This window comes from Strongylocentrotus purpuratus, unplaced genomic scaffold (assembly GCF_000002235.5).
Source record: "Strongylocentrotus purpuratus isolate Spur 01 unplaced genomic scaffold, Spur_5.0 spur5_scaffold_2, whole genome shotgun sequence".
In the NCBI taxonomy this organism is placed as follows: Eukaryota; Metazoa; Echinodermata; class Echinoidea; order Camarodonta; family Strongylocentrotidae; genus Strongylocentrotus; species Strongylocentrotus purpuratus.
In genome coordinates, this window is record NW_022145605.1 from 32,277,161 (window position 1) to 32,304,219 (window position 27,059).

Here is a 27,059-nt window from a genome sequence, read left to right on the forward strand (position 1 = left end):
GGAGGGCTTGAGAAATTACGGCATGAAATATTCCCATCACAGAGATAAAAAGACTTTGGGGAAACATTTTTTGTCATTAGTATTGACATCTTTCCCAAAATGGATGAAAGAATTACAAGCTTTTATTATTTGCAGGACCTGTTGGGATGTGTACATGTAGGCTTGAAACGGCCATCGCAGGGATAAAAAGACTTTCGGCGGACGTGTTAGCATTTAATCATTTGTATTCATATTATTTGAAAATGGATGTGAAACGTGATGTCTTTTGCAATGAATCATGTTTGTATCTCGTTCATTCTATTTATTTATTTTTTAAGCCAAGGTTCCGTCTCACTTGTGTTACATTTTGAGGTGAATTTTTGTTTGTTTTTAAACTCCACTTTTGCAAAGTGAGCTAATAAATGTGTACTGAGAAGTGGGAATGTGCAAGAAACTATGTTTTAAGTAAGATGTATGTTGTATGTTTCATGTTCATTATGATATTAATGATGACCCAAAGTGGTGCATAACTGAGCAGACTTTCCTATTCCTCCTCCCGCTTTTCTATCCATTGCCAAGTGGAGTCTGTTATATTTCTGTGGGATACCCTCTCACATTTTACCTTCATACCTTCAATGTAAAGACCATTTCTTGAATGTTCTCATCTTCTCCCTTTCTCTCTTTTTTAATATCCCCGTCCTTTGTAATCATTTCCTTCCTTTTTTCTCAAAGATAAGAACTCTACTCTACAAACTTCACTTAAGGGGTCTAGATTGAAATATGTTAGGTCTGTATCAAACCTTTTTTTCTTCTTCAAAATGTTCAGAGTCAAGGCCCTGTTTCACAAAACTTGTTATCAATAACAAGTGTCACAGATCTCTGACAAAATGGCTCATAGCCAATCAAGTGTAAGGATTTCAGTAGCTTATAACAATTATCGTACCTTGTTATTGATAACAAGTTTCATGAAACAGGACCCTGGAGTTGAATGTTGGAGCCAAGATTACTGGACCTCCGTCAATATTGAGCACTGCTATAACTACACTCCCAATCTCAATATATATTACATATGTCCAAATATCAAATGTCCACATGTCATGGAAGTGATTATCGTGATCACAACTCTTTAACATCGCTCTAGCTTTGCTAGTTTTAGGAAATTTCAATTGTTATTTTGCAAACTCAACTTCTGTGATTGGCAAACTCCAAAAGAAAATTGTGGTCATTGGCATGATTGCCATTCACGATGTACATTTACATCAATTACAAGTGTTTTCCAATTTCAAGCGAATCGCTTTTATAGTTTTGTCTACGGTACTTGCACTTGTTTTGATTTGATTTTATTGGTTTACAACTTTTCGAAAAGATTTACTTTGAAATTGCAAACCACAAGCGATTCCAGACAGCTTTCTTCATGAAAGAGAACCAATAAGGTTCATATTCTATTTTTATATATGGAGGTGTGATGAACATATTGAGTTTTCAGTTTTCAGGAAAAATATACACTGCATTTGCTGTGAGGCACAAAGTGGATTGATGCAGGGTTTTCGTTTTAGAGTTACTTTGATAAGAGATTATTTAAATGTTCGCTCAGTTTAATACTGCTCATGGTTATTTTCAGATTTTTGTTGCTGTTTGTTCATTTCGTCGGGCGGGTGGCAGAAGGGCGTTACGGTTAGCGCAAGCGACTCAAAAACTACTTTTCAAATTATTCCCATTTAAAGATTTGTTTTATAGTTAAACTGCTTTCCGTCCCGAAAATTGGTTTAAAATATAAAAGACTAATAGAAATGTTATAATAGTACAAGGCCACAATTTTTAAAAGGAAGTAAGTCAGTTTTATAAAATTTTGAGGCGATTAAGTGCTAATGCCCTTCTGCTTAGCGCTTCATTTTTTACCTGAAATTCGAGCTAACGCCCTTCTGCCAGCCAGGCGACGATTCAGTTTTGGTTGTTATCATGGGAGGGGAAAAAACATGGATATTTAGATGGAAGTCTTAAAGCTGAGAAAAGACTGCATGTGATGGATGTAGAAAAAGGAAGCAAAACGCTGGTGAAGTTCAGGAGAGGTTAATGAAACAAAAAAAATTGATGACGAGGGTCGATTCTCATGTACAAATAAAAAAACTTATGTGCAATTTTGTATGAATATGGGTTGTTCAACTCCAGTTTATTGTAGTATATTCATTCTAGATTTGTAATGTCTATAAACATTGCAAGTATGTGTGGTACCAATTATGACCATGAAGATATAATGTATATTGTTGTCCAAAGTTTGTCAAAGAGATTAGACCACCAATTTTTATGTGAGTGAATGATGTAATGTTAATCTGTTAATTGAGGTCAACAACATGGTGCTGTTTTTAAATCAAGGTTTTTACTTTGTATTGTAAGTTGTGACATGATATAAAGATAACCATTAATATCATGCCCTTACTTGTGCTTTAACATGATTGAAATGGATTTTTTTTTTTGTGTCAAGACTCCTCCTAGCAGTGCACCTTAGTGTTTTCCACGATCCAATGCCTTTTTTTCTGAGCAGGATGTTTTTGTTTTTTATGATCCCCCCTTTAAATTATGCTCGCTTAAAAAAAGAAGAAGGTTGAAAATGTGGATTATCTGCATGACTCTTTACTCATCTATTTTTGCTTTAATGAAGGGTGAGATTTTTTGTTAAAATGTTACACTATCCATTAATGTAAAGACCGTCATCCTCAAGGGAAACAAGCATCAAATTCAACATGTACTTAATAATTACTGGTAAACATTTTTTAGATGTTTTGAACCTTATTTTTGTGGTAAAATAATGTGCGGCAGTCAAATTGCAAGAATGTATAATCATGAGTTTCAAATGCACATTCTATGATGATTTTAATGTCAATTTCATCATTCATTTTGTCTTCAGTTGCTGTTTCATTAACGTCATTTTTCTGAAAGGTCACACACTTGTCCATTCTCAGGGGTTTATGTTGCATGAAATTATTGCGATAAAAATTCAGAGAATCTTAGAAGTGCAGTTTTAAATGGGTTGCGATCAGCCTGAGCATTGTGATTTTAAATGTGTCTACTTAATTTTTCCAATTACCCCATTTTAAAACATGATTATCATTCATGAACACATGTAAATTTTTGTTATGACCTCCGATGTCAAACGCTTTAGAATTATTGCTGTGTTAATTGAACAAAACTTGCAACTACTGTGCATTGTAAAGCGAACATAAGCTGATAATGCATTAGATGATTTGTTCTCCCTATACATGTAAGTAGCAAAAAGTTTGTTGCTTTCACCAGCTTTGCATTATCATGAAGGTGTCATCCGAGGATGCCAAGGTCAGCGGTTCAAGCCCCGGCATGAAACCTGTCCTTAAGCAAGGCATTTAATATACATCGCTTCCCTCCACCCAGGTTTATAAATTGACGCCCGGTTGCATGTGAATGTCATCTTTAATGGATTAGCATGTGAATGCCTGTGTAATAAAATAGGGATGAGGTGGAATGCTTGCCATATGGAGTGGAGAGGTGTCACATTAAGTACAGATTCGCAAATGAATCCAGTCAACAGGGGCCCATTGCATAAAACTTGTCATTCATGGTAACTTTGCCATCAATAGTAACTTGCTGTTGAGTGATGTTGCCATGGTAGTTATCATTTATGCCAAAGTTACCATCGATGGTAGGTTTTTATGCAACTTGCCCCTGGATGATGATATATTGCAAAGAGCGTTGCTCATCTGGAACTGCAAAAGCGGTATCATTATTTGTATATTTCTTAAGTGAGAATGCAGGTTACAAGCATTATTTTTTGCAAGTTTGTATGAACACCCGACTACATGTAGCTTGTGACCTCTTGAGACGGAAGACCAAGATGGTTCAATATGTGCTTTTTTAAGCAATATATATTGTACTTATGCAATGAGCTGGCTCATAGAGGTTGTGTGCATAAAAGGTATGTTGGCACCGATTAGCTAGGGTACAGATTCGCCCCCCCCCCCCCCCCTCCTTAGCTTCGGAGTATGGATGTTAGTAATATTGTACTCCAATGATACCATTTTATGTTGATGTAACAATGTTATTTATTCTCTACAGTGCAATAACTATTAATATATTACATATTTTAAGCAAAGGAAAGCATCAATAATGCCTGCTCAGTGCTTTATCAAGCACATATTATATTGCTAGATAGGAGAGCATTACTTAATGAATTTGAACATGTCAATAATTCAGAATAGGAGGTTCGTTTTGTAGAGAGATAGGGGGAAATACAATACACATGTGGCAAGCTATGGTATAAAACTCTTCAGTCTAATTTCATACACATTCATTCTCTTGTTTAGAAAGAATCTGAATATCTCATTATTTAGCCAGACGCATAATGTATGAAAACATGCCAAATATGTTTAACAGCTACATAAGTTCATTTTTAATTTCCACGGCAAGATGTACTTAATTTTGTATTCTGAAATGTTGATACCTTGGGCTAGTTTAGCTTCTACATAAAAGGTATACTTTACTAACAATATTTAATGGTTACAACAAAAAGAAAACTTTTGATCATTAATAGTGAAATTAGGGAGTATAATAAACTGAATTTGTTCCTTTTGCATGGGATCCATTTTATATAAATATTTTGTTTTAATTGTAGTCATCCCTTTGGCATTAAGCATGCATGAAGTTCAAGTGTATTTATTTTACATTAACCATGTTCTTGTACATGTATTTTGAAAGTAATTAATGATAACCGATCACCTACTGGAACCAGCCGTTCCCTGTATGAATCCAATGGGAAGTATGTAATTCATTAATTCAACGGGTTAATGATGATTATATTATGGGATGGATAGAGATGCCATGTAACAATTAGGCAAATTAAGCCCACCACTCACTACATGTATGCTATCAGACTGTGATATACTAGTAATGTGTGAAGAAATTCCAATGGCGCTTGGCGTAAAGATCCAATCATGTTAGCACTTTGATGCGTCACCAAAAAGGTTTCAAGATTCCATGAATAAAATACGCCCCACTTCTTGTATTAGAGAAGAAATGATTGATGATATACACTAGATGTTAGGAGCTAGTGGAAGTGGCTTGACGGTGTCGTTTTACCCTCGATCACTATACATCCACTTTAAGGGTACTTTCTGATGCTACATGTAAGATATAAAGCTTGCTGCGTTGTACATGTATGTTGATTTTTAAAGGGAGATGGTCTTTATGCTATTATCAGAATGAGAGGGTGTGTCAAGACTCAAGACCGATTGTTTTCTTGTGATATTGCTTTTATGATATCCTTCCACATACCATTGTATTGAGAAAAGAGAAAAGAGAATGAGAAAAGTTAGAAATTGTTTTTCCTCTTTACAAGAACTCTGACTACCTTTTCTACCTTTTCTCTAACCTGTTTTGAATTTCCTTTGTAATAGTGCAATGTATGTCCTTGTTTCTTTTCTGTGTGCAATTTTATTTGTAGACTATGTGTTCCCTGTAGATATGTGAATCTGTAGAAAAAAGTATATTCTCATAGATGATAGTGATATATAGTAACAATATTCAAAAAGCATGTATGCAATGGTCTGTAGTCTAAAATTGTCACCCTAATCATTGTACGAATCCTTAATTTCATCCTAAATTGTGAGTGTCCAGTCATTCATTTCATATGAGAATGGAATGCAGCCTTTCTATGAATGTTCACTATGGAGGTCCGTTCCCATATGATGGGGCAAACCACAACAAAATAAACAGTTTTACCTGTTAATGATTTGAAATTAAGGGTCAGAAAAATGTTAACTGTCTATGGTACATTGCGCACTCACCTAACAGCTAAGCCAAGTGAAATTGAATCCTATTTTCTCATCCAGATTTTTGAAAAAAGAGCGGGATGTCATGAAATTCAGAAACTAAACTATAGAATAAAGAATTTGAGACCAGCAGAAAAGAGGAATCGGAGGAGGGGATGAGAGAAAGAGTTTAAATTGTATTTGGCTTTATTTCTGTGTTTGAACATACAATGCCAGCCTTATGCTCTAATACAGTGTAAATCATTTTTATTTTCACCAAGCTATATGGGAAAGGGGTTTTTAATGTCTGTTTGTTTTGTTTTGTTCTGTTTTACCCGAATGCTATCAAAGAAAGCATGTGTATGCTTGTAAGTAAGCAACCAGGGGACCGACGGCTTTTAGTCCTCTCCATGGGACTTGGTAATGAGGATTAATATCAAAGGGCACTAGCGCATCAACTTGGTCTCGAACCTGGGACCTCCCGGTTACGAGACCACTACATACCACTTAGCCATCGCGCCTCCCTGTGCTTAACTCTTGTTTCTTTAAAAATACAATGTCAGTGGACAGGTTCTTGCCTTCCTTTTTATCATGAATTCCGTCTTATCCTCTATGTGCTTTGCATGCTAGTATGTATTTATTTTTGACCCGTTGCATGTATGTGCTCGGCTAATGTGGCGAGAATCATGATGCATGAAACTTTGATATACCGGTCATTGAAATGCTGCACGATGGCATTTGTTTGAATACAATCTATATTTCCAATTTCTTTTTAGTTTATTTCAAGGTGTGATGATGCTATCGATTTACTTGTGATCTATTTGTTGGTTATGTAATTTGTCAGCTGATAGGTTTAATAATTTGATTTAGATCGAGACTGAGACTTTGCATTTTGTCATGTATATGACCAGTCTGCTCTTGTTAGAAAATTTAGTTGAGTCCCGACTAGCAAGGATCGATGATCTCATGAAAATGTAACTACAGTGTATCGTTAATTTATCTAACATAGAATCCTTGATGCTCTGTTTTTATTAGATTACAAAACAGTGATGAATTGAAACCCTGCAATACAGCCCATAACCTTATCAATATGTTATCATGTGATACACACACTATTGGGAGAGGTTTAGCTTAACATGATCTTTTTAATTGTTCTCAACTGTTATGCATGTATTTGAAAGTTATTAATTTTTTGTAATCTGTGGAAAGGAATTACCCATTATATTATATGGGGTTGTTCATGGAGTATGGAAATTAACAAAACTTGTTATTGGAAAGTAACTCAGTTGTAAAGTAAGATCTTTGACATGTAATTGTGATATATGGCATGAGCCGGCGATGTAAGAAATGAAAGTATAAACATCTTTTGCTATGAATAATCTGATGTCGTTTGTCTGATTTTTGGAAGTTGGGTACATGTATTTAATTGTACAAGGTGTTTGTGTTTTTGTATAGGGATGTTTGTAGGTGTGTGCTTTTTTTTTTTACCGGTAATGCCTTGATTCGATCTTGATTGAAACACAGTACATGTATGGCTAGTAGGACACTTCAGAGAAATCTGTACAAAGACCCTGTCCAATGAAAATACAACTTCAGATCAGTGGAAAGCTGAATGAACACAGAATACATATATAAAGGAATACAAAACAAAATTGAATTAAAATCTTAGTCATTTTCGGCCCCCTCCCTCTCATAAAGTTATGAATTTGATTAATTATTGAAAAGGGAATTTTAAAGAATTTATGAATTTGATTTAATGATTGAAAAGGGAAAAATTGTCACCAGAGCATTTTAGGACATTTATTTTATTTATTTTTTTATTTATTTTGTCGTTCGACAATCCACACTTTTTCATGCCGATACCCCAGTCGCAACAATTAGTCAAAACACCATACCTAAACAAGACCAAACAATCAATTACATTACCCCAAACGATCAAGGATTGGTCGGTTTGGATTTGATGTGGAGTTAATAGACCAGTACACAGGAGCACATGTCCCAAATGACCCTGAATAATCACTCCTACACTAGTACAGCGATGGAGGTGCTACATAAATAGCCTTTGTTTCCCCTTTTTAAAGAATACTTCCACCTAACGGTATGTACCGTATAATGGAGTGCACTGCCTGTGTAGTGCATAAATGAATGATTACATAACTTTCATGAGCACATGTACAGTATTTTATCTCTGTGTATTTCACAATTTGGTCTGCAATGACCTTTATCTGCTCATGCTCAGACTGCAACTATGAACTGGCTTATTTGGCAATGTGAACAGGGTATGAACCCAGTATGAGACTACATTGTACAGTACATGTAAAACAAACACAGAAGGCACAGCACGTTGGCATTGTATTTGAACTTCTGACAGTCAATATGGTTTATTACAAATGTACAATCGTATCAGAGTCAGTATTTTTGTTTTTCATAGTAATTGCCTTTCTCTCTGTTCGACCTACAAACATGGCATCACAATATCATTCCATGTCGTCATATCTCTGAGAAATGAAATCCAACATACATGTACAACAGACTAACATCTATACATGACTACAAAATTACAAAATGTCCTGACATGCATTGTGATCTAAATAAAAAATATTCAACAATTCAATGGAAAAGAATGTTTATCAATCAATTTTGGGTAACAAAGAGACCAAAAAAATGAAAATGAAAAAAAAAGCATCAAATGCAGACACAGGATATTTTGCAGGCAATCTGAGAGTTAGATTCAACTTAATGCTAATAAAACAGAAGCAAGTCGATCAAACTGTACGAGAAGAAAAGAATAATATCAAGAATATCTATGAAAATCAGGAAAAACACTTCAAAAATGCTACACTGAAATGAGGACCATTAACATGAACATTGATAAGCGACATAAATCGGAAAAGAACGATTCACACATATTCATAAGCAAAATTCTTCAACTGTCAAATGAATGATTTTTCCTTTCATTTTTTGTGAAAGCTTTTTAAAAGAAAAAACAGAAAGCTTATTCACTTTTCTGGTCATCCCACAAATAAAGAAAGTTGACAAAAATTGGTTCAATTTGGGAAAATGCATTTGCTTGCTTACACATGACAAAACTCCTTAATGGTATCACACACAAGCATTTCATAGTCCCAAATGTTTTTGTTTTTTAAATCCAAACATTGAATTTTGAACAAAAGAAAGGTTGGATCAGACCAAATTCAAAAGCAAAATGACACTCTAAGTTGTTAAGCTTCTATTATTCTTGGTTAAATATGGGACAGCAAACGACCACATGCATGTAGGTACGGTATATGTTTGTAACTTGGACTAGCCCTATAACAGTTGTGCAATAAAAGAGTGTACAGTTCATAACAAACTACAAGTAAACTAGCTAATAACTGCTTAAATATATCAATAATCTCCGCGATATTCAATTTCCGTTCAGACAAGAAGTAGTACACCGTGGAAAAAAACAATGACATGACAATCGCAAATTAGAGAAGCGGCAACGGTTTAGGTTGAAAAAATAGCTGCCGACAACAACGTCCGCTATATGCATGTTCGCTGATCTGTGCGTTACAACAGAGAAAAGCAATTGAAGTATTTAAATGCATACTTGCGTTTCTCATACAGGTCTGAAAGAGCAGCATTTTTCTTTTACTAAAACAGTAAGGGCCTTGCATGGCAACAGGAAATTTGCACAATGCAATCAAACTTGATACGTCAGAGATGTATACATTAAATTTGATTACATTACAAAAATTGCCATTTACTGGTAGATAACATCACACTACACGAACAAGAAATATGCAAGGTCTCAAAACTTTCATTTCAACACTTAGTTTATGCAAAACAAAATAAAGAATGAGAGAAAATTCAATGGCATATATAGTAAAGAATAGAAATGATGAATTCTTGGACACAGTTCCTCTTCCTACCCTTATTAAATGCCAAATTATCTTGATACCATGCATAACAAATGGAAAAGGTCTACATTATAAACCTGAAATATCTCATAAATACTTCAAAAATAGGAATAAATTACTTTCTTATATTACTTCTACATAAATATAGAGGAATCTTTGTTTAATTGAAATTTCTTTGTGAGATAATCACTTATTTATGATCACTGCATGTAGGCTACCAACTTCGCACTAAATATCAAAGATGATCACATTTTGGGTATCTTTCATGTAGTGGTTGTCCTTAACCGTGGCAGGCGTGAATTTGCATTCATGCCGAAACAATACAAAAATGTTGACAACTACATGTACCCTCTAACCACTAATTATCTTATCTACAACAAATAATTATCTCAATGGCAAATAGTTTGGACATTTTATAGCAATTGGGTATAGATCAGAAGAATAATACCTCTCTTAGATTGGCACATCTATGATATAAACAGAGCTACATACCGTGCTCAATTGTTGGAAATTATGGATTCATTGTATCTACCTTTCTCCCTTCTGTTAGTCGATTATTATTCAACAACGAAGTCTGACAACAAATCTGAGGCTGTCAGAAATCCATGTTTCACAAAGAACAATCCTACTGCATTTCACTGTATGCAAAAAGAAAAAGGCATTTCTTTCCATGTAATCATTTACATGCAGTGTGAAAAGCATATACAGGTTCAGAGTACCAACACCCTCTTTTGACCTTTGACACGTGTATGCTATAAAATAAATGGAAAATGCTACATATGTTGAAATACCTCAAACAAGCATAAGAAACCTCATATGGCACGGGACACTTGTTTGTGTACTAAATGAACAGCAAGTGAGGATTATCTGTGTGTTAAGAGATACAGAAATGAGACGAGCTTAAGAAGGTTTATAAAAACCTGCAGTGAACTGCTTAGCGGGGCACATGTAAACAAGCCTTAAAGCCCATCTGTACTAGTTTGGCTAGGAGGGATTAGACCACCCAGGATGGTCACTGACAGGTGGCTATCTCATCAACTCAGCTCTCAATTAGCATAAGAAAAAGAGGATCATGGGGGACCAATGGGGGACCAATGGTCACCGATTAGGCAATGTTTTCTATATAGAGGGAGCAAGTAGCTTCAAGTAGTACAGTGGGCCTTTAATACATTGGTTTAGCTCTGTTTTGACACTACTATGCAATTCAACATAGGCTTCAAGACATCGATCAGGATTATACAGAGTTCACACCGCCAATCCACACGTAACAATCACTTATCTTATCTACGGTAGTACATTCGGAGAGACAGTTGGCTTTCCTGAAGTCGAGTCATGAAGTTGGAGGACTGCATTCATTCCTAGTCGTTGGAAGACATAGAAGTATAGTCGCAGAGTTTCGCAAACCCTAATAAAAGGTCATGTACAGCAATGGCAAGGAAAATGGATATCATTTTACATGAAAATAAAATCGAGAGAGGGGTTGGAAAAGGGTAGCTGCAAGCAACGAAGACCTGGTCGCACGCACTCACTTCCCTCTGTGTAATACGATACAGAAATGTGAAGTTTAACGAGACAAATGCAATTCCAGTTTTGATTTTTGACCCAGCGTTTTTTTCTTTCTCGGAGGCAATTTACAGCACATGTGAACAATGGGGGGGGGGGGGGGATATAGAGTGATTCTGATTATGTTTGAGGGCTCAAAAAACAATCATAAACTTGATTTCCAAGAAATTGGCAATTAAAAGGATTTGACATTAGTCACTGAACTATATGAAAAAAGTATGTTTTATAGGCTAACATGAATCATTATTTTCAACAATGATATTTATTCTATTTAACAAAAGAATAGAAATAAATAACTTTGAAACCAATATCAGTAACTTGCTATCTAGCTATATTAAAAAATATATGTGGAAGAAATCTGGAGAATTATCCAGTTAGGATTGCCATTACTGTACATGGGCTTCAAAAAGCATGCAGTGCACTTTTACAGTATTTGCACTCGCAAATAGGATGACCTACTACAAAACTGTACCTACTACAAACTGAGGTGTATAACGTATGTACACAAATTAATTTTTCTTTTACTACCTCTTTTGTTATATATTGTTTAGAAGTGCCTGATGAAAAAGAAATGAAATGAACTCGTCTATCTGGACTTTGATTACCAAGTAACTCTGCATGGATATCTGTGTAAAAAGCATGTGCAATGTTTTCAATTTCTTCTCTGTCCCTGAGACAGCAACGCTAATAGAAATGAGATGAAAATGAGGTTACATATTGTGACAATGTAATACACGCGATAGGAATTACACGACAACACTACAACCCTAGCACATGATACACATCTAACTACTATGAAATTTGGAGAAAGTAGAAATTGAAAAGTAGGTATTGAAATATCTTTAAATGTCATATAAATCCCTAAATGCTATTTATTCCAAACATGGGTTGGAGTAGCATCATAAGTTGTGATAAAGGCTTTATAGATCAAATAACACCAAAACAGTATACACGGGACCACTCTACAGCTTAAAAGTGTAATACAGACACATGTACCTCAAATGGAAGTGTTTGATAGAAAAGGATTTACTTTGTACAAGTCTTTACATTTCATGTGAAACAATTCGGCTGAGTATGTCTTATTATACACGAGTCTCTGATGACCGCTGACCTCTGAACGTGAAAGAAACACAAATTCTAAATACACATCAATTAGAGGATCCCGAGAGACTTGAGAGCTAAGATTTTCAATAGGGATAGATCGAGATGTGGGAATGGCTGGTTACAACTGCCAATCCTTGAACGATTCATGACACAATAATATACCTCCACCATTCAATGCTTACATTTTCTTTTCTTTGCAATATTTAAAGGTATTATTCAATATTCGGAATATCATGAGATAAACATAAGCATAAATTTTGAAGGATTTTAAACTAAACACAACACAATAGTAAGTGAAAATCTCTTTTAAAAAGAAATCAGATTTTTTTTGTTTTGGGCAAGTTTTCTGCATGCCATGTTTTCTATGCTGTTTGAGCAAACAGAAGAAGAAGAAAAAAAAAAGAAGACAAATTTCATTTTTTCTGAAAACAAAAAATTGGCTACCATTTTACTTGAAACATTTTCTGCATTTCAAATTACATCAATGTACAAACAAATCAGTAAATCTACAAATATTGAATAGTACCTTCAACATGCTGTCAGAAGAGCTGTTAGTAGAGTTTTCAGGGTTCTAATAAAGTTATAATGGCCATAACGAATCTACAAGAAAAACTTTATTTAGGATTAATCGTTGGTCAGAGATAGAAAGAGTGCACTTTTTGTATGCATTAAAATGTCTCTCAATAATAACAGATATTTCAAAAAAAGACATGAGAGGGAGGGGGGGGGGGGGGGGGGAGGGGGTAGTTAACCTTGTGATTTCCCTGGCTTGGCTTGAACTACATGGACGGTTCTGGCAAAGACCCCCAAAAAACATTCCATTTTCCAGAGGTCTGGCATGCCTGCAGCATACACAACATTCACTACAATTCATTTACAATGAAGTATTCAAGAATCAAATACACATATACTACAAGTCCAAGGCATTCGCCTCGGACAACATATTGCAGATGTGGGGGCAGACGTTTCTCTTTCTCAACTCATCCATCTTCGTATTTACAGGACTAAATTGGAGATGGACACAACAAAAATGTACTCCCGAGAAATTGAAGGGCTCTCAGTTACTCTTCCTTTCCCTTTCTATTAAAAAGAAAAACATCCGGAAATTCAAAACATAAGAAAATATGCTAAGTCGCCAAACTGCCTCCTTGTGAAGTCTCATTTATCTTTCTGAGCTGGTTCTATTCACACGTCTATTCATTTTGATCTTTCCTCTCATTGGTTTCATACCTTGTAAGGCTCGATACCTACTCTAGTTGGTATTAACTGGTATAAATTTATTTTTTTCGCGCAGAAATTCCTCTCTGTATCCTCTTGCGGTGATCAAGTTGATGAAAGCAGGTTTCTACATATTCTGTGTGCTGTATCCATGAGGGGAAATCTAATTCGTGTTCTGTCTATCGCTACTTCGTAAAACATCTCTTTCATAGCAGCATGACAGTCCCAAACACATCACTATAATACCGTATGTCCTTTCCAAACCTTATTTGGCTCTAGGGTAGTTCCAAAGTTTCTCTTTCCTTGGTATACACTGAAGATAACATATTCCTGAAATGGGAATAAAATGGGAATAAAGAGACAACAGAAATATCAAATTGACGTTTATCACGTTGGAACAACAAACAAGCAAGGTTTTGTTGCCCCTACAGAGCTCTAAAAACAATAATAATCGGCAAGGTTTTGTTGCCCCTACAGAGCTCTAAAAACAATAATCATCGGCAAGGTTTTGTTGCCCCTACAGAGATCTAAAAACAATAATAATCGGCAAGGTTTTGTTGCCCCTACAGAGATCTAAAAACAATAATAATCGGCAAGGTTTTGTTGCCCCTACAGAGCTCTAAAAACAATAATAATCGGCAAGGTCTTGTTGCCCCTACAGAGATCTAAAAACAATAATTATCGGCAAGGTTTTGTTACCCCTACGGAGATCTAAAAACAATAATAATCGGCAAGGTTTTGTTGCCCCTACAGAGCTCTAAAAACAATAATTATCGGCAAGGTTTTGTTACCCCTACGGAGCTCTAAAAACAATAATAATCAGCAAGGTTTTGTTGCCCCTACAGAGCTCTAAAAACAATAATTATCGGCAAGGTTTTGTTGCCCCTACAGAGCTCTAAAAACAATAATTATCGGCAAGGTTTTGTTGCCCCTACAGAGCTCTAAAAACAATAATTATCGGCAAGGTTTTGTTGCCCCTACAGAGCTCTAAAAACAATAATAATCGGCAAGGTTTTGTTACCCCTACGGAGATCTAAAAACAATAATTATCGGCAAGGTTATACATTTAACGGTTAAACGTTTAGCACAAAAAACGTAATGACTCAGGCTTATCAAAAACCACTAGTGTAGCATTTTGAGGAGTCAAAATATCCTGTACCTGTGTATAAGGTGCACCCCCTTATACACAGAGATTTACGGTATTTTACAAATTTCTTTATATTTTGTATACACTGAAGATACATATTCCTGAAATGGGGATAGAGAGAAAACAGAATAAAATCAAAATGACTTGATTACTTTAGTACAAATAAATTTAAAAATATCAGCATAGCTCAGTGTCAGTACCAGTCATATCTGAATTTGTCCTTTCCAAATCTATTTTGGTTCTAGAATATTTATCAAAGTTCTTTTTCGGTTTTATACACTGAAGAGGATACATTCTTAAAATAATAAAGAGAGAACAGAAAAAAATTGTATTGACTTAATTATTTTGGTAAAATCAAAATCAAAACACATCTAAAAGAAATAGACATATAATTCAAAATGTATTATGAACTGACTGCACTATAACATAATGATTATGTTTTCATCTAAAATCGTTCACCCCCGAGATCTCAAGAATTTATGGGAATTTTGGAATTTGGTGAATTTGAAATTCTTTGAAACAGATTTCTGCAGAAAACAAGAGGAATATTGGGTTTGTAACACTACATGTAGTTTGAAGGCAGAAAAAGAGGAATCGTTCCTCAACAATAGCTATTTGACTGTGCAGTTCCCGCTTCCTTACATTTCACCAGAAGCTTACTATCATACTCCCTGCTAAATTTATGAACTCTCTGGTCTTTGACCTTTGACCTACTCACACCAAAATCTAATCAGATTGTCTACCAAGGGTGATACACACTATCACTAGGTTTGTGGGTTCTTGAGATATAGCGATTACGAGGCGAATACCTGAAATGTTCATAACTTGACCTCTATGACCTTTGACCTACTTACTCCAAAATTTAATCACGACTGTCTCCCTATGGTGATACATAATATCACCAAGTTCGAAGTTCATATTTCAAGTGGATCTTGAGATATTGCGCACTGACAAAAAAGCGGGACTAACGTACGGAGAACCTGATTTACATAATGCCTCTGGCACCACCTTTGGCGGGCGGAGGCATAAAAATGGAAATACTTGGCTGCTTTAAAGATTTACTTCTCTGGTTGCAAAGAGGAATGGTCTATTTTGGAGAGTTCTAAAGTAACTTTGGGCAGTATGATGATTGATTAATCACTTAAGCACTGTGTATAACTACATGTATGATATAAGATGTGGCAGACTTACTGTATAGATCCTTATCGTTCAAGAAAACACCAAGCATCAAATACCAGATTTGACATAAAGTGTGTCTAAACCAAACAATCTAAAATGCACTGAACACTGAAGTAAACAAGGTCAGCAAACTATTTTTTTCTTTCTTTTTTAAAATTCATCTTATGATTCATTTTTTCACGATGTTTGCTAGTGCATCTTCAAAATAGATTTGAAGAAGAAAAAAATATTAAAAATGGGTTAATTCTCACCTTCAGGCTGGGAAAAACACAAATATAAAGATTTTTGAAGCTTTACAACGTATCCTGACTTTTTCTCACACACTTTTTCACCCTCTTCCTGAAGGCCCCTTGGTAATCTTCTCTCCAGTCTTTCTGTAAAATACACACATCATTTTGTAAAGAAATAGTATCAGGCAGCTGTCAACATCATTAACACATTTCCATTATAATAGATTTTTTGATGAACATTCTGAGATATAAACATAGCAATTAAACGCTATTGCGTTGTACACATATTGGAATTAATATATTAAATTAAGGATAAGACAAAACTATTACTTGTAAATATAGCAACAAAGGAACTTGTCTTGCAGGATTCAAAGCATTGAATGAAATCAAGTGTCTTTATTTTTCCTTGATATTTCCCTGGAGGTGTTTCAAATTCCAGGTTCATTATTTCGACCTAACTCCAATGCGAAATGTCGCTTTAACGAATCATAATAGATACGCCACTTGGAAAAGAGAGAAACTCTTGGAGACTGGCAACATTCTGAAATTTCCTGCTTTTTCCATGATATGAGTGATTTTTTTTTAAATCAGGGCTCTTCCCTGGTTTGAAAAAAAGGGAACTGTATTCCCTGTTTTTAAATTTTAAGGATAGCTGGGGTCCCCTGTCTTGAGTTCAACAAATGACTTTCCTTGGGAGAAAACAAGAGTTTGTGAGAAAAACCACTAAAAGAGAGATGTACAAGAGAGAAATACATGTAAAAGAGAGAAAAATACATACATATATATATATATATATATATATATATATGTGGAAAATGAGCTTTGAAGGAGGGTAAAAGAGAAATAGGGAATGGAATGATGGCAAAATTCATAGCATTTAATGGGGATTCCATGCAATGTTTCCTGTATGATATTACATTTATCCATTAATTTCATGAAAAATTAAAAAATCTTCTTGATATGACCATTTACTTATGGTTGCTTCTGGCCGGATCATTAACATTATTAAATGGTCAAGCAAGAATTTGTATCATTCTTGAAAGAAATAAATGGAAAAAGAACATATGACGTTGTGTGACACATTGGATGGAATCGCTCTTTTACACGTTTGGGTATAATACTCACAGCAGCATCTACATTTGCGGGTGATTCGTCGTTGGGGTCTGCTAACATTGAAATAACACTGATGAGTATCGTCTCCACTGTGTGGATAGGTAACCAGCGTTCTGAAGGCCTCTCGTAGCCCCACTTGTCTTCGCCTGGTTCATGGAGTATTGAGATACATACATCGCCCTCCTTGTCAACTGGAAAAAAAGGTGAACAAGACACATGCATTACTTAAGGTATAGACCAGTTTTGGAAACGCCCCCCTCTCAAAGAATGAAATGGAAGCTCTTATTACCAATCATGTGAAAGATTATGTGTTGGCTCATACGTGATGATACAACTTTTGCCGGGAAACTGCCTACTCATTGATATATTTGGTAAATTATTATACCTATCCAGACTGGATAGATCCCATATATATCTTTCTGTGTACAGTGGTTGCAACTTAACCCAGACTGGGCCTAATTTCTTATCATTTTGATGATTCCAGAACCTTGCAGTACACACCAATACTTACATGTATATGCTAGATGATCAACCTTTTCTGATCTATTGCACAACATTTCTTTCACAATGCAATCGCATGACCAGAACTGGTCTATTCCTTTGATAGGTTCTTCTCTCCTGAATCGGGCGAATTAGGCCCTTCTAACTCTAATCGAAGATGCCCAAAACCAGTTCATGCCCTATCATTTTTAATCAATATCTTGATTGCAAATTTTGGCATTAAATACAGAGGAAACTAAGACCTACATACATGTAGTGATATGCATTTAACTCAATATTGCCAAAAGGCAAATCGAGGCCCATCTCATTCTGAAGTCTCAACCGACAATTTTTTTTGTTGAAAATAATTTGCAAATCGAGGCCCATCTCATTCTGAAGTCTCAACCGACAATTTTTTTTGTTGAAAATAATTTGCAAAATAATACACATGGCATATAACATGGGAATCTTGCTAGTTGTTAAAAACAAATAGGAAAAACCAAATCTCTAATATATGTACATACTACATGTACATCTATTCATGAAAACATGAGACAAGGACCAGTATTCTTAAAATTATGTTAACTTTTTTTTTTATGTCAAGTTCCAGAATTTAAAGTGCCCATTATACCTTAAAATCAGTATTCTGAAACCTATGTTAAGGGTGAGTTAACTTTTTTAAGGTCACCGCCCATTTTTCATCGATTCTCTAATGAGAATCACCGTAATAATATTATACTCTCAGCCAATCTCGTTTTACGTTTGATTGCGTGAACAGCTACATGTGGACTACGTGTATATTGAGCATCATCATTTCATATGCACTACCTTTGTCCAAGCCTTTGAAACAAAGGTGTACATGAAAAGCTACTTCATTCCTTGTTTTCTAAGTTTGTGTTACCATTAAAAAGTTGTAGATTCCAAGAATCATATTATAGTGTTCACAGAAACCAAATAGGGAAAAGTGCAGGAAATAAAACGTCTACCGGTAATGCATTTCACATATAAATAGACCGATGTACATGTACAATACTTAATAAAGGACCTCTACACCAATGATATTTCTATGTTCACTTCTCTGTCACTCTTTGCTCAAAGAGTTTTCAGTATACCAAAACTATGTTAACTATCATGTTAAGTCCACGTAAGGTTCTGTGCATGCCCGCTCGCTGCATCTTAGTTTTCAGAATACAAATTATGTTAGCTATACCTACTTTTCATGCTAACATCATTTTCGAAATACCACCCCACGAGATAATCCTTTGATGATACTTACTATTTGGATGCCAAATCTCGGAGACAAACTTCATTTTAGGTGGCTTATTTGGGTAGTCCTTTGGAAAAATTAAATGTGCTTTGAAGTATCCTCCCTCACTGTGAACAATGAAAATAAAATGATAGAATTATTGGTATTTTCATCACATCGTCCATTGAGATCCAAAGCCCAATTTATTAAAGGCATACATGTCTAAAAATCTAAAACGAGTACCTGCACCATCAGTCTACATACTGTAGGCTACTGTACATCCGAAAAATATTGTACTATAACATTAGAAAGCAGCCAAAATGCTACATGAAACTGTGGGGGATCCGGATGGGGGGGGGGGGGTGATCTTGATGTGGTAAACTGGCCAGTCACAAGGACTGCTATTTATAAGGACCGCTATTCATAATGTGAGATGAGGGTCGCTATTCATAATTCACATTGAAGGTCATTACTCATAAGGACTGCTATTCATAACACGGAAAGGGGGGTCACTATTCATAAAAGGCATAAGGACCGCTATTCATGATGTGAGATGAGGGTCGCTATGCATAATACGAGAAGAGGGTCGCTATTCATAATACACTGTAGCTACGCCACAGCCGTGGGGGTGTCCCCCATCCAATATTTCTCTTCTTCGATTATGAATAGTTGGGCTTATAAATAAGGACCCTTATGAATAATGACCCTTTTCTAAAATAATGAATATCGGTCCTTATGAATAGCGAGCGGACCCCAATCTGACACTGTGTTTAATAGACACGATTGGTTTCAGTATTCAGAAGTCAGGCAGGCAGCATCCAAGCGAACTGCTGCTCGAGCAATTTAACAAATCATGTTATTAACGTGCCAGTGGAATTAAGTGGAATGGAAAATATGACCCTCACTCACTATTATTATTCACTTCATCCATTACGTTTAGCTGAAATGACATCACTTCTTTTCAGACTACTGAGAACAACTTACACTATGAACATCATGGACAAAGAAAGAGGACAAAATATACAGTTCCTCATTCTACCCCCAACAATTGCTGTGGTAGACAAAGGAACATCCCTTCACTGCTATTACGTAAAAACAGGTGAATATGCATGTGACACCTGTTCTACACATTTTTACATGATAGCAGTGAAGGGATGTTCCTTTGTCTACCACAGCAATTGTTGAGGGTAGAATGAGGAACTGTATATTTTGTCCTCTTTCTTTGTCCGTCATGTTCATAGTGTAAGTTTTGCTCATCAAGAAGCTTGCGGTCCCCTGATATTTTTATTTATCATTCATGTACAAGTATGTATTCCAAACCTTGATTATGGTACTAAAATTTTACATGCTGCAATATTCATGTCAATAATATTAAAATATGACCCTCACTTATTACAGAGCTGCCAACCTTGTGCGACCAAAAAAAGGAATCATGATGGCAAAAAAAAGGAATTCATGAAAACGAAACTTACAACCACGCGCGACACACTTCCAATGCAGAAATGTTCATTCATCATGCTGTTTTTTCCATACAAGCAGGTCATTTTTTTTGTGGTTATTTTGGTATTATCGGCATTTCATTTTTTTGGAGAATATTTTTCTCTTCAAGTATGTTTTAAAATTAGTTTTCTATTGAATTTGTGATCAAATCACCATTTAAGGGCAGTTGTTTGACGTGTGGTATGTAAAAAAAAATAATAATAATAATAATTTAAAAAAATAAATAAAAAAAATAAAAAAATAAAAAAAATTATTAAAAAACATATTTTATGAAGAAAAAACGTAATACCGTAATTTAGAGGAAAAAACGGAGTAATTCCGGCAAAAACGGAATGGTTGGCAGCTCTGTTATTACTATTTACTCTTATCTATTACGTTTAGCTGAAATGACATCTCTACGATTCTGAGCTGATAGGAGTTTTGCTCCTTACGAAGCTTGCAGCCCCCCAATGTTGTTATCTACCATTGATGTACATGTTGAAAGCTATTATTGCAAATTTGCATTTACTTACTAGAAAGTTTCGGGAGGTCCAATCACCATCACCGTCCATTTGTAGATATCATCATCATCTATAAGACCAGCTGAAAATCCAGTCATTGGTTGCTTTTTTAAATCTACCAAGAGAGAGAGATCAAGAATGAATTCTTTTTAATGGAATAAGAAAATGAACAACTATAACAACAACAACAACAATAATATAATTTGTTTAAATAATTTTTTTATGGATCTTTATTGCAACTTTTTAGTTAGGGAAATTCCACTCTGACTTCTGCCTTGGTTAGCTCTACTAATATTAGGGTATCTGATTGCGCACCCGATGTGTCCTAAAGTCCTTCCCATACATATTGCACGCATCCATCTGCAGTCTATGTGCATTGCGCGACCATGCAAAATTGGTCAACGTTAACAAAAATAAATTGAGATTTAAACCTTTATTTGTTGTGATCCTGAAGGTGATAATCAATAAATGAGGTCATATGAAAGGGTAGATTAATCTCCATATTTCCAAAAGGGTGTTATATCCGATATCTAAATATATCTTCCTCAAAACAGCGATAGGCCTATAAATGTTGTTTGCATCCTAGCTCTGAAATTTGACACTTTTTAGAACCGACGGCCTGATCGTTTATAGTCCAAGTCGTAGAAATCGACCAATGGGCTTGTTTTTTCGCTAGCCCCAATTGCAATTCAGACTGCGTGTGACAGCATGTGCGTGTTTGTGTATTGGTTGCGATCGCGCTCTAGGAGCGCATGCAGCTAAGCAACAGGCGTACACGTACGCTACTACGCTTGCATATTGCGCAATGCAGATGTTTTGCTGAATTTAGCAAAACAGAATAGCTCCGCATGTACGTCTTTTTCGTTGATTCTGACAAAAATTGGATGAATATTGCCTAGATTTTGAGGGGCTGTAAGGTGGATCTTTTCATAGAAACATCGGGGAGTCTTGAAATTTGATTAAATGTCTTATTTAATTGTCCAACCATAATGGTGAAAATTGATCCCAAAGGGAAAATTGAAAAATCGTTCAGACACCCTACTAATATTGCAGCCAAGACGTAAAGAGTGAAAACAAACTATTAGCACTACCCCATACAACGTTCTTCAGCTCAAGTCTAAGAATCACCTTGAGCACCCTCTGGGTGGATATGTCGCGCATTAGAAATGTCTTTATTATTATTAATAGAGGCGGTCAGAGGAGCCAGATGTAATCTCAGCAGAACAACCATCAATATCAGAGACTAAAGCTTTCGGTCTAGCCTTTGCCTTGCTTTGTATGTACCGCAGAACTTTAGCTTACGGTACATCTAGCGCATGCGCATTACCCGGTTTGTCAATCCAGCCTCGGCCTCGTTTTCCTAAATTGGCGCCTACAAGGGCCCTTCTGAATAGCTTTTGCTGGCTGCCATTCGCCTAATGTTATAAAATGTTGGTGCGAGGAGAAACCGTAGGTCTGATTTTCATAAAAATTCTTTTAAAAGTTGCGCAAGACTCAAAAGAAAAAAGTCAGCGAGCGGCGGGGCGCCATCCATATGCGTTCCCGAGCAATCAGGAAAATCGTGGAGGGGGGGGGGCCATAATGCCCCCCCCCCCCCCCCGGCCTTATTAGGGTTAAGTTATCTCCCTTGACTCCTTGAGTGATTTCAAGTTGGGTGTTTAGGGCTGGTGTTAGTGTTTAATAAACATTATATTCCACATACTAAGAATCTTGCTCTCCGATTGGTCAAAAGTAAATCATGTGATGAAAGATAGTTCGCCCATTATTGATGGGAGAAGCAAAAAGTTTGTTACACTGTGTAGATGTACTACTATCTACACAGTGCAACGCACTTTCACTGAAAATAGAGGTACTATCTACACAGGGCAACGCACTTCTACTGAAGATTATCCAAAAGCGCACTAAAACAGGCGTAATTAAGCGCGCATTACCCATGAGCGCAATTAAAGCAAACACATGCGCGCACCGTACCCTCAAGGGGTTAGGTTAAATTTTTAACTTTTTTGGTGTGAATTTGGGCCTGGTGTCTTTCATGTACATTTGCAGATGCATACACGTCCTTTCCTTTTTGTAGTTAAATTGTTTTACATGTGGAATATATAGCAAATAATCACCTTTTGGTTTCATGCGATGGCAAACTATCACTTCCTCGTCGATCAGAATGTATACGCTATCTTTCCTCAGCTTCGCTTTGGAAAGATAGCTACATCCAGAACGCCTCGGAAGTGATAGTTTGTCCCATCACCTTCACCAACGTTAGTTATTTGCTTACTAACACAAGCCCTAACACCGAAATGGAAATCAGCTGGTGTTAAAGCTTTGACCTCTGAATATCGTCAACTCCCGGTAGCTAGTCTTAACGATTTTACAAAATTGTCGTCTGCTGAACCGACCTGTGTGGCTGGTGTTAATATTTTACATACGATTATCCTATTCACTAACACTAGCCCCTAGGGATTAAGCAAATGTTCATTTCCAGTTCGGTATTAGTGTTATACCCGCAAAACAGTCAACGCACGAAAGATGCTAATTTATTGTCTGACAATCAAATACAAATATGTGAAACAGGTCTTTTACTATGTGATTCATATATTCTTTTGTGTAAAATGAGTTGTTTTTATAAGACCAGAGAAATAATTGTAAATTATTCTGTGTAGCTTTTCATAATATCTTTAGATTTTATGTACTATTTTGAAATCATCGTCGTGAAATCAAGTCTGTGTAGCGATCGTGATGACGTCACCATGGTATTAAGCTATCGATGTTGATATTGGTATCGGGCTCTGAATTTCATCAGCAAATTTTTAGCTCGATTTAAGAGCTCTTAACTGCTCTTAACACTAACATTAACACTAACACCCAACTTGAAATCACTCGTCTTGTCATTCTATTTTATGTGTGTACTTATGCCAAGTGTGCATCAGTTATAATTAAAAAGTGCGTCACCTGTATAAAGCTTGACAGTGTGTTGTGGAATCTATTGTATTGGCTGGACCATTGCGCTCTCCACTTACATGTATGGTGGTGTGACCAAATTTCGCGCGTGACCTTAGTTTGCTATCTCAAAAATCAGTAAGATTTCAAAAATCTGATATCACCAATGGAAAGAGGAACATAAAATTACCCAGAGATGAAATTTTCTTTGGAATTGGGTACAAAATTGTGAAAATATTGACAAAAGATCAGCAAATTTTGCAATTTTTTGTGTCCTTTCCGAAAAATTATCAACCTACCGATAAGGGTCTGAAAATCTTCAATTTGAGAGCAGATTTTCTCAAAATTGTAAGTAAAATGTGGTACCAACTGATTGTACGATATCTTGCCTTGCAAATTTTGATATAACCATATTTTTGATGGATCACATTTTTTGATAAATCAACTGTAAACCCCCGTGCGTGAAGTTAGGTCTCGTTGTTTTTATGACCTTTTTAGATGCAGCGCACACGCACGATCGGACACCAAATTTTTAGATCGCGATATCTCCGAAATCCTTTGACGACATATTTTCTAGTTGAACAAATCTGTAATAAAAAACTTTGCCGTCCATTTGGTAATAGGCCTAATTGAAATTAATAAATTTGTGTAGAACATGAGAAATCATAGACTCTAGATCGAATATCACATTTTGTAATACGTTCTAAAATGTCCACAAACTTTGGTCACCCATTCATACATTACGTTCAAGTGGGCCCTCTCTCACTAAAAATCGAAACCGCTCGAGCGGATCGGCCAATCAGAGCATGTAAACTCACTGTAGAGAGCTCAATGCATAAAGTTCTACACGCTTTGCTTTGAGTTTGACTTTGTTTGCACAGAATGACAGACCATCACTGTCACTGACCCCTGCTGACAATTAATATTTTGATTTTTGTTATTCAGACAGCATCATGGACATTACTAACTCCAGGAAGCTCCAACACCGGCGCCGCAGGCGTCGGAGCTTCGGGTGGTTTCGGGTGATTTTGTTGGTTTCTCGTGGGGCGGGGGCTAGTAAAACAGCCGATTGGGTGATATTATCGTTAAATCTGCAAAGGGAATACTTACAATTTTTACATCATAGGGTGCACGACCCCTCAGGGCTCAACTCCAATCACTTGAATGTAGATCTATAATTTGAAGAAGTCTTTGATGGGAAAAAAAGGTTAATTCGGGGTACTACACCAACGATTCTTCCATGTCGCAGCGTTGATTCAAAATAGCGATGAGAAGGTACGCATGCGCGGCAGTGGCGAAGAAAATATGAATATTCATGTTATCGAGCGCCAATCGCTCGAAATCGCTGAATATGCACGAGGTTGAGAAGGGCTTTGTTTGTTTGAGTCGTGCATATTCAGCGATTTCGAGCAATCGGCGCGCGATAGCATGAATATTCATATTTTCTTCGCCACTGCCGCGCATGCGTACCTTCTCATCGCTATTTTGAATCAACGCTGCGACATGGAAGAATCGTTGGTGTAGTACCCCGAATTAACATTTTTTTCCCATCGAAGACTTCTTCAAATTATACATTCAAGTGATTGGAGTTGAGCCCTGAAGAGTCGTGCACCCTATGATGTAAAAATTGTAAGTACTCCCTTTGCAGATTTAACGATAATATCACCCAATCGGCTGTTTTACTAGCCCCCACGAGAAACCAACGAAACCACCCAAAGCTCTGACGCCTGCGGCGCCGGTGTTGGAGCTTCCCGGAGTTAGGACATTACTTGATTTACCAGTCAGATTGACAATTTGCAATATAAAATAATGAACTTAGACAATTCAATATCTATGCATGAGTTTTCAAACATCAAGGAAATGGCAATTCATGTGAGTGACGTTATATATGAGTAGATCTATGACTATGACTTTATGAGCGAACAAAAGAAAACACTGGATCACGCAGCATCACACAGGTCGTATACATGATGTACCGTGCGCATTCTCATTGACACCGTATACACTGTACGTACATCTACAGCACAGTTCATTCATTGCATGCATTGCATGCTCTGCCAATGGTATTGTGTAGAGAAACATATGAACATGAATCAACGACTACGTAACTCAACTAACATCATGAATACAAAATTCGCTACAAGGAGAAATAATTCAAAAAACAAAACTAAATTGAGTTTACCTGCGAGCTGCTTGGCCAGCATAATAGACGACGTCGACCGTGTGGACGTATCCATTTTACGCTAAAATTGGTACATCGAACTTGGATTAGAAGTGGCCTTGCATGAGCTAAAACAGCTAGCTAACACAACACACTGCCAATATCGATATCGATATCTACGCACGTTAACCCAGGGTGGGGCGTACGGGCGCGCTGCCCCCATTGTTTGTGGCAACTAAAATTTAAAGCTTACTAAATGCAGAGGGGGTGCTCGAGGGGTTAGGAAGGGGTAAGGGGGCACAGTGCCCACACCTTTTCTGGTATTCCTTAAATAACCCTTTGATACGTCGATAGCTGACCCAATTTCCCCCGCTTATACGTATACGTCGATATAGAAACAATGTGCTCCTTTTCCTTTCTAATAACTGCCCAATGGCACACTGCCACCGAGTTTTTCAAGAACCCCTAAATTAAAATGAACGCAATCCTTTTTATTTTTAATAGGTGCCCTATCCACATTATTTCACCCCTATTCAAATCTGATATGTGCCCCTTAATTTTGACAAGTGTAGGCCTACCCTTTTCTTTGTAATAGCTAAGTGCCGCGTCCCCTTCTAATAAGTGCCCCCTTTGATTTCAGATAATTGCCCATTTTGTTTTGACACGTGCCCCTTTTTCCTTTTTGATAAGTGCCCTCTTTCCTTCAGATAAGTGCCCCTTTTCCTTTTTTATGAAGAGTCCTTCCCCTTCTCAAAAATACAACTTTCACCTCTAATAAATGCCCCTCTAAACTAAACTAAATTATACTTGATAGGTGCTCTTTTTCCTTCGACAGTTGCCCCCATTTTTTGGAAAAGGGCCCCTTTTTCATTCTCATAAGTGTACCTTTTCATCTTTGGTGAGTGCCCCAATTCAAATCTGAGAAGCGCCCCTTTTACTTTGACAAGTGCCCCTTTTCCTTTTTCATATTGAAGTGCACCTTCCCCTTCTCTTAAGTGCCCCTTCTCATCTCAGATGAGTGCCCTT

General features: G+C 36.4%; 1 protein-coding gene across 2 annotated transcripts; it reads right to left on the reverse strand.

The window, feature by feature from the left end:
- Positions 1-16,143: 16,143 nt before the first annotated feature.
- LOC754943 (ubiquitin-conjugating enzyme E2 G1) lies at positions 16,144-26,205 on the reverse strand. 2 transcript variants are annotated; one of them, XM_030992223.1, is made up of 5 exons: positions 26,055-26,199; positions 20,951-21,053; positions 18,969-19,066; positions 17,225-17,403; positions 16,144-16,243 (listed from the first exon to the last, which is right to left on the reverse strand). In XM_030992223.1, exons 1-5 carry the CDS (start codon positions 26,107-26,109, stop codon positions 16,163-16,165), a joined length of 516 nt encoding a protein of 171 aa, XP_030848083.1. In that variant the 5' UTR covers positions 26,110-26,199; the 3' UTR covers positions 16,144-16,162. The 2 variants fall into 2 exon arrangements, with proteins under 2 accessions (XP_030848083.1, XP_030848082.1); XM_030992222.1 differs by lacking the exon at positions 16,144-16,243 and having other exon boundaries at positions 16,919-17,403; positions 26,055-26,205.
- Positions 26,206-27,059: the final 854 nt, after the last annotated feature.

What these genes read in the sequence shown, in the direction of transcription:
- LOC754943 (XM_030992222.1), bottom strand. Translation starts at nt 26,109, where the DNA reads ATGGATACGTCCACACGGTCGACGTCGTCTATTATGCTGGCCAAGCAG. An exon ending in GCTGGCCAAGCAGCTCGCAG is followed by an intron (nt 21,054 to 26,054) that starts GTAAACTCAATT and finishes CTCTCTTGGTAG; the next exon opens with ATTTAAAAAAGCAACCAATG. An exon ending in CGAGATTTGGCATCCAAATA is followed by an intron (nt 17,404 to 18,968) that starts GTAAGTATCATC and finishes CTTTTTTTCCAG; the next exon opens with TTGACAAGGAGGGCGATGTA.